This window comes from Colobus angolensis, unplaced genomic scaffold (genome assembly GCF_000951035.1).
Source record: "Colobus angolensis palliatus isolate OR3802 unplaced genomic scaffold, Cang.pa_1.0 Scaffold10, whole genome shotgun sequence".
NCBI lineage: Eukaryota > Metazoa > Chordata > Mammalia > Primates > Cercopithecidae > Colobus > Colobus angolensis.
The window spans coordinates 18916855-18935163 of NW_012110919.1; the positions used below are offsets into that span (position 1 = coordinate 18916855).

Here is an 18309-nt window from a genome sequence, read left to right on the forward strand (position 1 = left end):
CCAAGTGGGTAAGACTCAGGCTGGCCATTGAGTTCTAAGAGGGTCAATGAGACAATTCATGCCATTCATTATCACCTCCATGTCCCAGGTTCTTGCAGAGACCAAGTAGAACAACATGAGAAAACCTTCAACTTCGCATCTGCTGCATCATGGCAATTTTTAAGTGGGTTGTTGTAGTTCTAAGCCATAACCGATAAACCACTTCCCCACTAAGCATAAGACTCTATAGAATAGGTTACTTTGGACTAGGAGTTGGAGAAAGGATGAAAGAAATTCCCAGGCCAGGTGCGGTGGCTCACGCCTGTAATCCAAGCATTTTGGGAGGCCCGTGTGGGCTGAGGTGGGAGGATCACTTAAGCCCAGGAGTTCAAGACCAGCCTGAGCAACATGGCAAAACCCTGTCTATTAAAAATACAAAAAATGGCCGGGCGCGGTGGCTCAAGCCTGTAATCCCAGCACTTTGGGAGGCCGAGGCAAGCGGATCATGAGGTCAGGAGATCGAGACCATCCTGGCTAACACAGTGAAACCCTGTCTCTACTAAAAAATACAAAAAACTAGCCGGGCGAGGTGGCGGGCGCCTGTAGTCCCAGCTACTCAAGAGACTGAGGCAGGAGAATGGCGTGAACCCGGGAGGCAGAGCTTGCAGTGAGCTGAGATCCGGCCACTGCACTCCAGCCTGGGCGACAGAGCGAGACTCCGTCTCAAAAAAAAAAAAAAATTACAAAAATTAACTGGGCGTGGTCACACACACACCTGTACTCCCAGTTACTCAGGAGGCTGAGGCTGGAGAATCACTTGAGCCTGAGAGGTCAAGGCACAGTGAGCCTTAATCGTGCCACTGCACTACAGCCTGAGCAACAGAACAAGACCCTATCTGAAAAAAAAAAAGTTTCCAAAGATAAGATAAGCCTGGGTGAGCTGTCCTCCTGAGGTCAGGAGAGTAGTGAGGAGACTGGAGCCCCAAGGTGGGCCTGGGGAATTGGCATACTCCAGACATCCAAGTGCCCATGTCCCCTCACCCTAGGCCCTCTGCACCATTTTCTACTGAGAGCAAAGTGGTCACAGCCCTTTCCTGAATGGCAGCTGTTGGGTTGGAAAGCTGGGTTCCATGCAGCCATGGCTTTGCTCTGGAGGGTGATAAGGAAATGTTTGTGGAACCATGAGTAGTGAAGCACTGATCTGTGCTTACACGTGTTATCTGGAATGCTATTCCCTTTTTTTTCTTTTTTTTTTTTTTTGAGAGGGAGAGAGAGGGTCTGGCTCTGTGGCCCAGGCTGGTGTGTAGTGGCACAATCTTGGCTCATGGCAACCTCCACCTCTTGGGTTCAAGCCATCCTCCCACCTCAGCCTCCTGAGTAGCTGGGACTACAGAAGCATTTCATCACACCCAGCTAATTTTTGTACTTTTTATAGAGATGAGGCTTTGCCATGTTGCCCAGGCTGGTCTTGAACTCCTGAGCTCAACCAATTCACCCACCTTGGTTGGCCTCCCAAAGTGCTAGGATTACAAGCATGAGCTACTGCGTGTGGCATTATTCCCATTTTTATAGATGAAGAAACTGAGGCCCAGAGAAGTTAAATGATGTGCCCAAAGTCTTAGTTCTAGTCAGAGATAGAGCCAGGATTTGAACCCAGCCTGCCTGGTAGCAAAGCATGGGGACATTGTTCTAGAATACCCTTTCTAAATGGGAATGTGCTGAGAGTAAGAACAGTTCTCACGTCTTGAGCACTGTGTGTAAGGCTCAAAGCCAGTGGTTCTGAACCTCAGAGGCACACTAGAATCACCTGGGAGCTTTGACAATTCCCAATGCCCAGTCCATACACCAGAGCAATTAAATCAGAATCTAGGGGTGGAGCCCAGGCATCAGCATTTTGAGGTCTCCCCCACCTCCTCCCAGGATCCCAAAGTGCAACCAAGTTGGAGAACCTGTGCTCTCAGTTACAGCATTTCTTACACATTAGCAGCTCTCAGAATACCTGGAGAAGGGTGGGGTACTTGTTAAAACACAGAGAATGTCTTAAAATGCAGATGCCTAGACCCCACCCCAAACAAAGTTTCTGATTCTTCAGGTGTGAAAATTCACATTTTAACCTTTAGTTTCAGGGGCACATGTGCAAGTTCGTTAGGTGAATTGTGTGTCATGGGGGTTCGGTGTTCCAATCATTTTGTCACCCAGGTAATAAGTATAGCACCCTCCTCCCACCCTCTACCTTTGAGCAGGCCCTGGTGGCTATTGTTCCCTTCTTTGTGTCCATGTGTACTCAATGTTTGGCCCCCACTTATAAGTCAGAACATGGATGCAGTACATGGATGAAGCTGGATTATAGGCATGAGATGGATAAGTTCAGGTCTCCAGCTCCATCCATGTTGTCACCAAGGACATGATCTCATTCTTTATGGCTGCATAATATTCCATGGTGCATATGCACCATGTCAGGATTCACTTTTTTTTTTTTTTTTTTTGAGAAGAGTTTGCTGTTGTTGCCCAGGCTGGAGTGCAATGGCGTGATCTCGTCTCACTGCAACCTCCGCCTCCCAGGTTCAAGCGATTCTCCTGCCTCAGCCTCCTGAGTAGCTGGGATAACAGGCGCCTGCCACCACGCCTGACTAATTCTTTTTTGTGTTTTTAGTAGAGACGAGGTTTCTCCATGTTGGCCAGGCTGGTCTCGAACTCCTGACCTCAGGTGATCTGCCCGCCTCGGCCTCCCAAAGTGCTGGGATTACAGGCGTGAGCCACTGTGCCCAGCCCGGAATTCACATTTCTAACACGAACCCAGGTGCTTCTGCTGCTGCTCTGGGACCTGTCTCTAAGAACCACTGCTGCCCCTCACCTCATTTCATCCTTCCAGCTGCCCTGCGAGGTAGCCATAATCCCCACCTTACGGATGAGGGCACGCACTCAGAGAGGCGGAGTAAGTGGCCCAGGTTCCCACTGCTGCTTCTAGCAGAGCTGAGGTTCAAACTCAGGCCTGGCTGACTCCCAGACCTGTTCTCTTAACTTCCCTTCTATGGGCACCTGGGGCCCCCGCTAAACTCACCCAGCCCTGAGGAAAGAATCTTCCAGCCCATTCGTCTGGAGCATGAGCTGGAAGCTGGAAAATGTGTGCTCCCCCAGTGCTCATGAAGGGGGAGCTTACACTGTGAAGCCTGGGACTAACTGGGGAGGTTCCCGTAATAAGAATTTGGCTCGTAGTAGGCGCTCGATAAATGTTTGCCAAGCAGCCTCGCTGAACGAGACCTCCATGGGAAAAGGCAGTCCCTGGAGGAATCCCGGGGCCTGTAATTGCTTTTGACTGGGGAAGGTTTCCTGGCCACATTAGACTCACGTTACTGTAATGGGAAGGGAAGATTTAACAGGCCCCGGGGACTTTTCCATGTTCCCGCCCTTTCCCCATAAAAGAAAAGCCTAATTTGTGGCTTGAAATAGGCCAAGGAGGGCTGAATACGACCCAGCAGGAGGCTCCCAGGGGCCGGCTCACTTCAGTCCATGCTGACAGAAGAATTTTAGTAAATGAGCCTGCTTCGGGTCTCCTCCCCCAAATCTGTTTAGCATCAGTCGCCGGCGGCAAGGGCTGGACGCAGCTGAGGCTGCACCTGGAAGTGGGGGCCTCCGCGAGGCTGTGGGTGCCATTTGAATCCCTGCTTCATGCAGGTGGCAACTGCCAAGAAAAACAACTCCATGAACAGACCCGCTAGCCTAATAAGTGTTCGCTTCACCCCCTTGCAGAAAGGCTTGTGCCGGCAGAGTTTGAAGGAGGCCCGGGCCAGCCCAATTTAAATGGCGTTGGCCCCGGGATCTCCGTCCACTAAGGAGCAGCATTTCCATTCAGCAGCCCCACCTGGAATACATGAGACCACGTGCTAGAGAAATGCTCTGTAAATGTTCAGGGCGGTCATTATTATGGCTCTTATCGTTATTTGTTTAGCCTTTATAAATGGAAACTTCTAGGCGAATAAATTGATTTTAGTAAGGCCCAATTCCAACATTTACTGACTTGGTATTTTAAATGCTTATGACCCATCAGGGTGGGAGAGGGGAGGGTAAACAATGCTGTGTTATTTCACAAATCCTCAGGTGCCACCACCATCTCTGCAACAAGCAGATGGTCCCAAGAGCCCAAAGTCAGTACGTGGGAGAGTCAAACACAGAGAAGTGAGGATTCGTGTTTATGGGCAGGGTGTGCACACTGCAGGCTGTTTGCTGTGTGCCAGGCACTAGGATACAGCGATGGGCAAGACCTGGTTGTGCCCTCAGACTCTAGTGAGAAACAACACTGCAATCGAGGATGGTGCATGATTGCCTGATGTGACCTGCGGTGGGGTGGAGATCTGAGGAGCCGCTCCACTGCAGATGACCACTGACTAGATCCAGAAGGAGCGGGCAGAGCTCAGTGGACAGAAGAAGGGGAGGGCATCCTAGCAGAGGGAACAGTGTGGGCAAAAGCACAGGACTAGAAGAGAGGGTGGGAGGTTCTGATGCAGGCAAGCGGTCAAGTGGTCCAAGCATAAAAGGCAACCTTTGGCCGGGCATGGTGACTCACACATGTAATCCCAGTGCTTTGGAAGGCCCAAGGCAGGTTGATCACTTGAACTCAAGAGTTCAAGACCAGCCTGGGCAACATAGCAAAATCCCGTCTCTACAAAAAATACAAAAATTAGCCATGTGTGGTGGTGCACACCTGTAGTCCCAGCTACTCAGGAGGCTGAAGTGGAAGGATCGCTTGAGCCTGGGAGGCAGAGGTTGCAGTGAGTTATGATAGCACCACTGCACTCCAGCCTGGGTGACAGAGTGAGACCCTGTCTCAAATCAAAAATAAATTAATTAAAATATTAGCCAGGCACGGTGGTGCGTGCCTGTAGTCCTAGCTACTTGGGAGGCTGAGGTGGGGGGATTGCTTGAGCCCGGAAGTTTGAGCTTACAGTGAGCTGTGACCACACCTCTGCACTCCAGCCTGAGTAACAGAATGAGACCCTGTCTAAAATAATGATAAATAAGAATTTCAATAAAGCTGTAAACAGTATTTTTAAAATAACTTAAACACACATGCAAAAAGCAGTCTGAGACCAGTCGCAAAGACTTTCAGATGGCCTGGGTGAGAACAAGGCAGCATGTAGCAGAAACAAAGGAAAAGATTTTTCAGTCTCAGAGAAAATTAAAGAGCTGACATTTGCAGAGGGCTTGCTGTGTGCCAGGCCCCTGCTAGGCCTATTCTATGCAGTGACTCATTTAGTCTTCATCACAATTCCATGAGGAAGGTAACATTATCCCCACTCCATAGATAGGAAACTGAGACACACAGAGCCTAACTTAATTCAGGTCCCACAGCTTTTAAGTGGCAGAGCCAGATCAGAAACTGAGGCAGCCCAACTCCAGGCTCACTGCACTTAGTCGGTGTCCTATAGTGGTCACAGACTGTCAGCCTGAAGGGACCATTGAGGGCAGCCCAGTCTAGGCTCATTTTACAAGTACCCAAAAAAGGGAGGAAACCAGTCTAGATTTCGCCCCACACAGCTGCCTGAGAGCCAGGGAGGTAAAGTGAGTTTGTCAAGCATGCAGGTAGAAGACAATAGGGGCCAGGCGTGGTGGCTCACACCTGTAATCCTAGCACTTTGGGAGGCCGAGGTGGGTGGATTGCCTGAGCTCAGTAGTTCAAGAGCAGCCTGGGCAACACAGTGAAACCCGGTCTCTACTAAAATACAGAAAACTAGCCAGGTGTGGTGGTGGGCGCCTGTAGTCCTAGCTACTTGGGAGGCTGAGGCAGGAGAACTGCTTGAACCCAGGAGGCGGAGGTTGCAGTGAGCCGAGATTGTGCCACTGCACTCCAGCCTGGGCGACAGAACAAGACTCCATCTCCCCCCACCCCCACATGCACACGCAAAGACAACAGGAAGTGAAGGAGACTGGGACAAACCACCTAAAAAATTAACACCCAGTTGTCGTAGGAGATAAGATAGCAAAGTCAGATACATCCATGGGCCCCATTCCATTCAAGGGACACCAGTTTGCAAAGCTCTGGAAACTTTGCCTGCTGTTTGGGCATCGTGAGTCATATGAATAAAGAACATCCAGGCTAGGGCCATTGACATCATCAGTGATACACAGAAACCCTGGACCCCTCATGGCTTTGCCTTGGAGCTCAGCACATTGTAATAAGGAGCAGATGGCCCTGTGGCATCCCAGAGTCACCTTCTGGGACTTCAACAGGAGGCTTTGAGTCAAACTGGGCCATGTTAGCAGGGAACAACCCTCTGGGGCAGGCTCTTCAAGCCACACCACGTGTGCAGCAGTTCCGCACAGCACAACTGGGGTGGGAGATGGGAGAGGAACCCGTGATTATCATGCATACATGGAAAAGCTGTCATGAGGAGCAGTAGCTTAAGGTTGTTTAGTTTGGTCTTGGGGGTGGGCATGGAACTGGGGGTGGGAAACCATATGGAGGCAAGTTTCATATCTGACTGATGAAACTGTTCAAAATGGACAGTCTCTTCCCCTTAAGGTAGTGAGCTCTTGGTCACTGGTGACATGGAAATGGGCAACCATTTGGAATGGATGTCCTAGAGGTTTCAGGAACTAAGCCTGAGCTGGGACATCCACCGAATGGCTTTAATGTGTCTTTGCCATTGACACTGTTCTCTGTGCTTTCTTCCAGCTGGTTATGCAGTATCTCTACTACGGTGGCCCAGAGTCACTGCTCATTAAGAACAATGAGATCATGGAGGTAAGGGAGCCATCGTGGTGGTGGTGGCTGTCACAAGTCCCTTGGGTGAGTGGCACCTCTGTAAACTCGGGTCGCCAGCATGCAGGGAAGTGTCTGGAAGGACCCGTGTTGGGTTTTCATTTGGATGAAGACTTGGGGCTCTTGTTCCGTCCTGACTCCTCAGTCCTCCCAGACAGGAAGGGCTTTTCATCAGAGACCTTCCCTGGAACGCTGGGGTGCTAGTGCACTTGCTTGCCTGACTGCTTTCAGTAGCCACTGAGTGAAACCCAATTTTAACTGGCATTGGTGGTAGGGGGGCAGGGAAGGGAAGGAATTTGACTGAAAAGTCTGAGGCTACAGCTGAGGCTCTAATAGTGATATCATCAGGAAATACCCTAGATGACGTCTTCTCCCTTGTCACTTATAAAAATATATCCCCTAAAAACATCCCTTAAATCACAACACTGTCTGTTCTTCCAAGATGCAGAAGTGGAGGGCAGATTATAATCTCCTCTGGGCTTTCCTCAGACTGAGCATCCCACAGTCAGGCAGCCCACACCTGCTTCCTTCACTCTCCCCCGCCCCTTGTCCACCTCTTGTAATCCAACCAGTTCTAGACCCGCCTATCCAGGAGACTTGTTTCTGCCCGATTTTGTCCAAAGCCAAGATTTTCCCCTGTTCCTTGCCAAAAGTGGAAATCGTGTTCATTTTCCTAATCGAAACTGGGAACTTTGAACCAGAAGCCAAAAATCACCCCCAATTAATCCTCAGCAAAAGAGTCAGGATCACGGTCAGTTGTCTGATGTCTAGGGTGCCTGGCTGACGAGAGATGTCAGGACACAATCAACTGTTCAAGAGCAGACCTCACACAGTGGTTACAACACGGATGCTGTGCCAGACTTGTCTAAATCCAGGCTTTAGAGCTGCTGAGCTGTGTGACTGTGGACAAGTTATTTAACCTCAAATCCTCAGCTTCCTCGCCTATAAAATGGGGATAACTATCTACCTCATTGGGTTTTTTAGAGGATCTTAAAAAATTGTTAAGGTGCTTAGAACAATGCCTGGCACATAGTGATTGTGATTAGGACTATGTATTCACTGCAGGCCCACTTATCCTTTCTTCTTACTCTGTGAAACCTTCCGTGGTAACTCTCTCCCCACCCAAACATGCACAAATGCAGACACACATGGACACAGTGACTCTCTTGTCTCCCTGGACTACTCCTCTGATGCTTTTAGTCTCAAGGATGTGGGCTCGTTTGTAAACAAAAGTGCGGTGGTGTTTACAACTGATTTTTTTTTTTTTTTTAAACAGAGTCTCACTCTGCCCCCAGGCTGGAGTGCAGTGGTGCAATTTTAGCTCACTGCAACCTCCGCCTCCTGGGTTCACGCCATTCTCCTGCCTCAGCCTCCCGAGTAGCTGGGATTACAGGCACCTGCCATCACGCCCAGATAATTTTTTGTGTTTTTAGTAGAGACGGGGTTTCACTATGTTGGCCAGATGGTCTCGAACTCCTGACCTCAGCCTCCCAAAGTGTTGGGATTACAGGCATGAGCCACTGAACCCGGCTGTTTACAACAAATTGATCACAACCAGTTATGAATTTCTGTGTTCCTTCTCCACTCCCACTGCTTCATTTGTCTAGCCTTAACAAAAATAAAAATAAATAAAAATAATTTTAACTAAAAATAAGGAATATACATTTAAATCATTTCAATCATACAGAAGGGTTTTGAATACAAAGCAGCTGCCCGGGCCCACCCTGCCCTCCCTCCAGTCCTCATTCCCAAAACCAGTCCTTTGAACTCTTGCTCTTAGCTCTTCCATCCCCTCCCCAAAGCATGTTGTTCTCTCAACACACATCTGTCGAGCATCTCCCAGGCCGGCACTGTGCTCAGGGCCAGGTTACAGCAGTGATGAAAACTGACACAGATCCCTGCCCTCCTGGACTCTAGTGAGGGAGGCAGACATGACGTCACACCTGGTGTGCTGTGACTGTGAGGAGTGAGACAGGGCAAGGAGGAAAGGAGGATAGATGGGGTAGAGGGAGGCTCCTCTGAGGAGGCGACATCTGAGTGGAGACCCAGACAACAGAGGGAGTGAGCCACCTCGATATCCAGCTTGCTGATAATACCCTGATTTTCACCCTTGTTTCTGGACATAACAATTTTGGGCATTTTGGGTTGACCTCCTGCTGTGATGGGTATGAATTGAGTTTGCTTAGTCCTCCCCTCCTCCCCCATCTTCCCCCACGACGGAATCCTATCTTTGTCCTCTTCCTCTAGTGTTACCTTTGTGCATCATTTTCTGTCCCCCACCCTTGATGCTGCTGTGGAAGATGAGGATGAAGACTGTCTTACCACTCTGGTTCCTTACTGTTACCTCCTTTCCATCCACCTCCCAGCCTCTAACACTCTTTTTGTTGTTTTTAGCTTCTGTCTGCTGCTAAGTTTTTCCAGCTGGAGGCTTTGCAGCGACACTGTGAGATTATCTGTGCGAAAAGCATCAATACCGACAACTGTGTGGATATTTACAACCATGCCAAGGTAATCAATCTCATTCTTGCGCAGTGCGCACACAGGAGCGCTGAAGCCGGAGAGGCTTTTCCTTGGCAAACACAGAGGTAGGGTAGAGAGTGGGTGCTGGGCCAGTTCTCTGAGGGCTAAGCCTCTGGCTTCTGCCAAGATCTGCTTCCTGCTGTAGAAAAGATGCCTTCCACCTCCCGCCCAGAACAAGGAAAGTAGGAGCCCAGAAGTTTCAAAGACAGAGTTCTCAAACAGTGCTTCGCAAACTCTCATGTGCATATGACTCATGTCACAGGCTCCGGTTCCATAGACTGGGATGGGCCCTGTTCAGCTTTTCTGACAAGCTCCCAGGTGATGTCTCTGCTGACGATCTAAGGGACACCTTCTAAGATTCTAGAACAGTGGTTCTCCAATCCAGCAGCATCAGGGAACTTGTCGGAAAGGTACATTTTCAGGCCGTACCCCAGACCTACTGAATCAGACACTTGAGGGGGACCCAGCCACCTGTGGCTTTGCGTGCGCTCCAGCTGATTCTAATGTGTGCTCGGGGTGAGAACCACCCTTCCAGAATTGTTCTCAATGCCAGCTGCACGTTAGAATCACCTGGGGACTCACTTAAACTTCCTATGCCTGGGACCCATCACAGACTAATCAGTCAGCCTCTGGGAGTGGAACCTGGAGAAAGGCAGCTTTCAAAGCTTCCCAGGTGATGCTCAGATGTGGCCAAGATCAAGAACAGGCTGTAAGCACTGCTGAAGTCTTTGGCCTCTGCTTAATCAGATGGACCCAACACCTGGCTATGAATTAGAACCACCTGGGGGAGCTTTCGGAATGCCAGTGTAGTCCCCCATCCCCGACGACCTCAGCAGTATCCCCTCAGGGAGCCCAGAAATCTATATTTAACAAGCTGCTAGAGTGACATCAGCCCTCAAGCCAGTCTTCACTCCAGTTTTCAGGAACCACTGATTTCATCCAATTCACTTCATCAGTGGGGAGACTGGGCCCAAGAGAAGTAAAATACTTTGTTCAGCTACCACTGCATTTTGTTCCACGTGCTGAGCACAGGGGGCATTAACAGTTCCAGCAAGAAACAATAAAACCCGTTAAGATGAGGAGTTAGGTTGATTGATTGATTGATTGATTGATTGATGAGATGGAGTTTCACTCTTATTGCCCAGGCTGAAGTGCAATGGTGCAATCTAGGCTCACTGCAACCTCCTCCTGGGTTCAAGCAATTCTCCTGCCTGAGCCTCCCAAGTAGCTGGGATTACAGGCATGAGCCACCGCACCCAGCCAAGATGAAGAGTTATTTTAGGAGTTTAAAACAAAATTTTCCTGTTTATATAACTGGAGCCCAGTACACATGACTCCCATATCACACACAGCTCTGGACAGTGACAGGGCACGTGAATGACACTCCTATTGCTTGTTGTGAAAAATCAGATTGCATGTGAGATGCTACTTGCTTAAGACAGCATTCAGTGAGCCCTTTTAATGTGCAGGCACCTGTGCTAAGAGCCTTGTTGCATCTTGTTTTTTAATCTTCACTACAACCCTTTTAGGTAAATGCTACACTAGTCCCATGTCATCATAAGGAGACTGAAGCACAGAGAGGTGAAGTAGCTTGCTTAAGGTCACACAGCTAGTAATGAGATTTTTGTATTATGGTAAAATGTACATAACATAGAATTTGCCACTTGAACCATTTTTAAGTATACAGTTCAGTGTTATTAGGTACATTTGATTGTTGTGCAACCATCACTACCATTCATCTATAGAATTTTTTCATCTTTCCAAACTGATACTATACCCTTTAAACACCAAATCCTCATTCCTCCCCTCCCCCAGGCCCTGGTATTCAGCATTCTACTTCCTGTCTCTATGAATCTGACTACTCAAGGGATGTCACATAAGTGGAATCATACAGTATGTGTCTTTTTGTGACTGATTTATTTCACTTAGCATAACGTCCTCAGGGTTCATCCATATTGTAGCATGCGTCAGAATTTCTTCTTTAAGGATGAATAGTATTTCACTGTATGTACATGCCATATTTTGTTTATTCATCTATCAATAGACACTTTGGTTGCTTCCACTTTTTGGTTATTGTGAACAATATTGTGTTGCTGTGAACATGGGTGTACAAATATCTGTTCAAATCCCTGCCTTTTTTTTTTTTTTTTTTGACACAGTCTCACTCTATCACCCAGGCTGGAGTACAGTGACATGATCTCGGTTCACTGTAACCTTTGCCTCCCAGGTTCAAACGATTCTCCTGCCTCAGCCTCCTGAGTAGTTGGGACCACAAGCATGTGCCACCATGCCTGGCTAATTTTTGTATTTTTATTAGAGACAGATGCTTGCCATGTTAGCCAGGCTGGCCTTGAACTCCTGACCTCAGGTGATCCACCAGCCTCAGCCTCCCAAAGTGCTGGGATTACAGATGTGAGCCACCATGACTGGCCTCAAATTTGTGCTTTCAGTTATTTGGGGTATATTCCCAGAAGTGTAGTACTGAGACTTTTGAACCCAGATTTGTCTCACTCCAAAGCATAGGTTCTTAACCCTGTGTTTACTGTCTGGCTTAATAAATATTGGAAATATTTTCAATAATCCTTGATACTCAAGATTTTCTGATTGGCTATCTGTAAATCAAAAAGTACAATCAGTCTACATTGTACACACACACACACACACACACACACACACTTGGGTTCTAGTTAAATGAGGATTATACCAAAATCTAGTTTCTCAGGACACAAGCAGATTTTTTTTCATTCTTAAACTGATTACTGTGCAGAAGAGAGGTCTCTTTCTCTGCACCAAGGCAGAGAGCCTGATTAGCCTTGTGCTCCTCTGCCCTCCTCCTCGACCATGGTCACTCAAATTGCCCCGTGAACTTGACATCCACGGTGGCTTTTCCGTGGCCTACCACCTTGGCAGCGAGGCCTGTGTTTCACAATCCCATTTTAATCAAGTTTGTTGGCAGGCAGCTTCTGTAGCATATCTTGTGATTTAATAATGTCGCCTGATGCAATGTGAGCCCCAGCTGGGAATACAGGCTTAGAACACCTATGGCAGAGAAACTGCCTCTTTCATATATATATACCTACAGACACCGTTTGCAAACAGGGCTTTGGCTTTTACAGACACCAGCTCTGCCTCAGACGTCCAGGCCACTACCTGGAGTGTTTCCAAGAGAAATATCTGCCCTTCGTGATAGTCACCTGGAGGGCAGTGCAATGCCAGCCGCCCCCTGCCCTTTCTGTGCACTGCTTCCCCTGTGCTGTGGATGCTGCAGTCCGCTAACGGCCACACACCATGTGGATTTGATGACTGGCAGATTGTGCTGCAAATAGAGGCTAGTTTAGGAAAAAGAGTGGTAAAGAAAGAAACCAACACTTGGCATTTGTAACTCCAGGCAATACAGGCGTTTAGATGCTAAGAGCCACATTCCAAATGTCCATGACGACCTCCACAACGCTACCTCTGTATTACATCTAACCGTTTGAGACAGCCGTGGAATTTTATACAGAGGAGAAACCCATTCCACAAATGCATGGCTTAGCCATCTCTTTTTTCCTAGTAAACCTGTACCAAACTATTCAGTTACGAAAAGAGGCCCTGGAGCTTCTTGTGGCCCTTTCAGCATGTCTCTTGAGAAAAAGAACAAGCTGGTTCATCAGACTGAATCTCGGCTGTTGTGGTTAAGCTCAACAGTGCATCATGATGGAAAGAACACAGGTTTGGAAACCAAAGGATTTTTTCGCTAGTATTTATTGAGTAGCCAGTATTTCCTAGGAGCTGTATTCATCAGAATATAATACGAAATTAGAGGAGCCGGGCGCAGTGGCTCACGCCTGTAATCCCAGCACTTTGGAAGGCTGAGGTGGGAGGATCACTTAAGGCCAGGAGTTTGAGACCAGCCTGAGCAACATAGTGAAACCCCATCTCTATAAAAAGAAATAAAAAAAAAAAAAAAATAGCTGGGCATGCTGGCATGCACCTCTAGTCCCAGCTACTCAGAAGGCTGAGGCAGGAGGACCACCTGAGCCCTGGAGGTCAAGGCTGCAGTAAGCAGAGATCACACCACCGTACTCCAGCCTGAGCCACAGAGTGAGGCTCTGTCTAAAAAAAAAAAAAAAAAATTAGACATGGCCTCTGCCCTTGAAAAAATTATAGTCTAGGACAAGGGCCAGATAATATTTTCAACTCTCCAGACCACACAGTTGGCTTTGTACCTACTCAATTTTGCAAAAAGCAGCCAAAGAATATGTAAATGAATGGTATGGCATGGCTGTGTTCCAATAAAACTTTATTTATAAAAACAAGTGGTGGGCCATATTTGGCCTTCAGGCCTATAGTTTGCCAACCACTGGTCTAGGGAATGAGAGCTCCAATCCCAGTTCTGTTAGTAACTAGTTGTGTGGAGATAGGCCAGAGGTTGATATACAGTCACCATTCAATAAAAACTATCAAATATTATCAATGTAGGTATATATTATGCTTTTATTTTCCACTAACATGTGCTGAATGACACTAATCTACAAAGCAAGTGCCAGGTGTGCTGGTGGGGAGTGTTCACTGTGTCCTGAGAATCAGATTGGCAACTCTGAGCCCCAGTTCCCTCACCTGTACCAGGAAGCCTTGTACTCTGTGATTCTAAGAGCAGGATTCATGTTGAAAGAATGAAAAGATTTCTAAGCCAGGTGCAGTGGCTCATGCCTGTAATCCCAGCACTTTGGGAGGCCCGCCTTGGAGGCTGAGGCAGAAGAATCACTTGAACCCTGGAGGTGGAGGTTGCAGTGAGCCGAGATCATGCCACTGCACTCCAGCCTGGGCAACAGAGTGAAACTCCGTCTCAAAAAAAAAAAAAGAATGAAAGGATTGCTAAGATCTCTGTCAGTTCCAGGATTTGTGCATCTATATAGACATTTGTGGGATAACTAGCCCACTCACTGATAAACTTCATCAAGCTTTATAATCCTCTTGGAGACCACAGAATTACTACCTGCATCCCTGTCCTAAATGGCACAGCAGGGCACGATACCCCTGTAGTCCACCCCTTGCTTTTGTAACTTGGAAAACTGAGGCCCAGAGAAGTGATTTGATTGGCACAAGGCCAAGGAATGGAGGAATGGACTCCAGCCCTTTGACAGGATGAGCTGCAAAGTCACACCCCATGGGTGTGTGCTGGGGAATCAGAGACATTCTGCAGCCAGTCTTCCTTAGCAGGTGTGCACCATTATTAGCTCTGAAGGCATAATCTGAAAGGTGCTTTTCAGAAGCATAACCATCTCCCATTTCCTCTCCACTCTCCACAGTTTCTTGGCGTCACGGAGCTCTCAGCATATTGCGAAGGCTACTTTCTCAAAAACATGATGGTCCTCATTGAAAACGAAGCATTCAAGCAGCTCCTGTATGACAAAAATGGTGAAGGGACCGGCCAGGATGTGCTCCAGGACTTACAGAGGACGTTGGCCATCAGAATTCAGTCCATCCACTTGTCATCTTCCAAAGGTTCCGTGGTTTGAAATGCCCAGTGCAGCGAATGCTTCCCGGGAACCTTCCAGTTCTCCTGCCGCATTGGCTTTACACAAACACAGACAAATTCCACCTGGCACCTGTTTTTGGCTGGGCCAAGGAGCTGCCTCTACTGCTCCCACGTGTTCCTGTTGAAAAACAAAGGACTTTCCACCGGTCTGCAGATCAGATCAGCTGGGTCCAGAGCTTAATGGGCAACTGGACAACCAAGTTAACCCCAACCGAAAGCACCCCTAGGACCTTTGAACACCCACTGCCGGGGACCACTGTCCAATGAATGGATTGAGGCCTTTCAAAGGTCACTCAGGTTCCAGGTTGACAGTTGGAGGACTTCACCGTACCGACCCTGAAGAGATTGTGTTACACATTGAGGACCTTGGTAGCTGTGCTTCAGCAAACGTCAACCATGGTAGTAAATTGGTGAGGCTGTGACCCATAATGAGGAAATAATTTGGCAAATTTTTAGGGGTGGGAACTTTTTAAAGTGTTCATTTAAAAAAAACAAAAACAGGGCAGTCTTGTAGTTTAAAATATATTTCTAAAAGCTTAACAGTTCGTTTTCAACTAAATTGTGTTTAGGGATCTGTGTTTTGAGATTTTTCTTTCTTTTTTTTTTTTTAAATAGTAAGTCACAGGTCCACACTGTGTAAACATGCATCTGATAAGATACTGCTGATATTCTAAACAAGTTGAAATAATCTTGCCTTAGTGATCATGATTACACAAAAGAGGTGCACTGCCAATAAGTATCTCTAATTCAATAGTTGAAAACAATCTGCATGCTAATCGTGGTTTCGGGGTGAGAATAAAACACCCCCACATAACATGCATTTGCATGGGTCCGAACCTGTGAAATGTTACGTTTGTGCTTCATTTTTGCCAACGTAAAAATGTTCCATCATTTCTAGCTAAAACTCCATTTGGTGAAACCAACATATCCATTTCTTTTCCTAGTTATGGATGATCTGGGGATGCTTTTGCAGAAATGTGTTCATAGATGATGCGGAATGGGGGGAGGGGGGCAGCACGTCAGAGAATTTACTATTAATCCCAGAGTTTTCTCTGTATTCTCAGAAGATGTTAATAGTTTGTTACTAGCCAGAGAGTATGACTATGTTAGATTATTTTTAAAGATGAAACATGTACGATAGGATGGATTCTTTCTGTATTCTGAGAGTGTACAGTATAGGATTATTATAATGAAAGTTTATATCAACAGGGTTTCGTTGGCTCTGCCATATATTATAAGCAAAAGAGATTGGTAAAGTGCCACAGTATTCCAGATAACTTTTCAGTTGCGGCCTTTCTTCTCGTTCTTTAATTTGAAACCTAGATACATGCAGTAAAAACTAGGAGAATGACTTTTATCCTTGGGGATGGCCAAGTTTTGTTGATAAACCTATTTCCTAGCATGCCTTCAGGAAGTTGCGCCAGACCCTAGATTGCGTAGGAGCCACTGTTCTTCTGTTGTACGAGCTCCCTGAACCATTGTTCAGAGGACCAACGTAACATCGCTTCATGGGCATGGCCCATGGAGCATCTGGGTGACATCTGTCTACAGTATTGGCTCTTCTGCGAGGCTGATACACAAGGCCTCTCTTCCACATGGTCATTTGCAAACCTCCCCCAGCCCCTACCATCCAATGTGGAAGGAAAACAAGAACTGCCTGAAGAAGAGTCCAAGCTACAGATACACAGCGTGTGCATCGCGGCTGTCACCTTCCTCCTTCCTCTTCTGTATCCTCAGAGATGCTGCGTGGATGTTTCCTTAACCTCAGCTGACTTCCCTGTGAATGTCTTAATGCTAGTTCAGGGCCTCCAGGCATTGATTTGTACAGTGGCAACTCCCAATGGGGCTTCTGTTATCGTTTGGTGTGCTTTCTCTGTCATTAAAAGAAATGATTTTCCCAGGCCGTGCACCATGTGTGTGGTTTGAGTGAGCTCTTTATCCCAACAGTTCAAGCCTCAGAACTTCACTCGGTGAAGAGATTGGACAATGTGGTCCCGCAGAAAAAGGCAAGGGAAATGAAGACGCTAGATAAAAGACAAATGTTCCTGTTGCTGGCGGTGTGGCAGCCAAGCCCTAGTGATCTTTTTCACATCAGGCAGAGAAGCTACAGGTGCCACCACCTGGGCCACCGCCATAGCACTGCGTAAGGCAGTGACTCGCCTGCAGAGGGTGGAGTTCTGGCTGTCACTCATGTGCCTGGATGACACTTTTTGAAGATAGGGGGATGAGAAAGACAAGTTATCTCCACACGGTGGGTCCCCACCAAGGGCCAGCGTGAGCTGATGCTAGGGGATGGTGGCAGCATTATGGGATGGGGGTGGGGGTCATGGAGGGACAGGCAGCTCTCTTCCTGGGTGTCATCATTGCTGAGGTCAAACGAAGTCCCCAGGGGCTCTGCTGTGGCTCCTGACCCAGCCTGGGCCCAACCCAGGCATGTGTGCAGATGAATCCCCCTGGCCAATCCACAAAAGCCTACAAGCAGGTCGGGGGAGAGGCCCAGCCAGCCCTGGGAGACCTGGGCCAGTGAGGCCCGGTAGAGCGCTCACATCGCCCCACCTCCCGGAAATGACTGCTCAAGCCTGCTTGGCAATCCAGGTCTGTTCCTTCTCTAGGAAGCAACCAAGTGCCAGGGCCAGAACTGTGAGTCAGGCCAGGAAAGCAGAAGGTCGGTTTATTTTTGACTGTGTGTCGCCCTCGGTGTGGCCTCAGGGTGAGTAGGCATTTTTGACTTACTGTTTTTAGGATGCTAAAGTGCATGCTACCCCATTTGCCTTGTGCTTGTCTGACAGGTGGCTTTGACATTCAGGCCTCAGCAAAGCCCATGCAGGGGCCCATTAACATCTTAGGGTGTAGAGGAAAGCGTGGGGCGGGGCGCGGGGGGAGCTGCCTGCCACAGGTTCCCTCCGCCCCTTCCATTTGCAATGGGGCACTGGAAGGAGTGTGTACGTGCAGGCGCCCCCAAGAAACACAAGGACCCGCCTTAGTTTCTGTGCCCACCCCCATGGCCATTGGTCTTACATATACCATACCTGGATATCATTCATTCTCCTCAAAAGAAGGAGAATCCACTCAAAATGAAGATCAGATGTGAGCTCCCATCACGGAGATGCCCAGGCAGAACCCGGAAGACGATGCAGTCAGGCATGGGGGCGGGGTTGGAGGAGGAGCTCTGGGACCTCCTCCACCCTGAGATTCTGCGATTCTGCTTTTGTTCCGTGTTCCCGGTTCTGCGATTCTGCTTTTGGATCTCTCATTGTTTCTTCCTGTAAAGCCCCAGGCAAAAAGTGCTATTCGACTGCATGTTGTCATACCAAGATTTTCATCACACAGTGTTTCGCTAGCATCGGGCTGTGTGGATAAAGGGTTCTTTGAGAAAATCTATTTCACCAGTCTTGAGTCCTCTGGCTTCAGAATTCAGCGCCCACCTCCCTCCATCCCCACCTTGCGTCAGAGATGAATGAATAGTCGCAGAAGGGCTCACATTCTCCCACTTATAGTTCTTTCTGCCTGGCCCCTACACACAGCCTCC

General features: G+C 48.1%; 1 protein-coding gene across 1 annotated transcript in view; it reads left to right on the top strand.

Moving 5' to 3' along the window:
- The window catches only part of BTBD11 (BTB (POZ) domain containing 11), a 341497-nt gene extending 324814 nt beyond the window's left edge, over positions 1-16683 (top strand). The window contains exons 16-18 of the mRNA XM_011937042.1: positions 6653-6721; positions 9134-9247; positions 14551-16683. Of these exons, the coding sequence (XP_011792432.1) occupies positions 6653-6721; positions 9134-9247; positions 14551-14760 (393 nt within the window). The 3' untranslated portion in view covers positions 14761-16683. The remainder of the gene's footprint in view (positions 1-6652; positions 6722-9133; positions 9248-14550) is intronic.
- The last annotated feature ends 1626 nt before the right edge of the window (positions 16684-18309 follow it).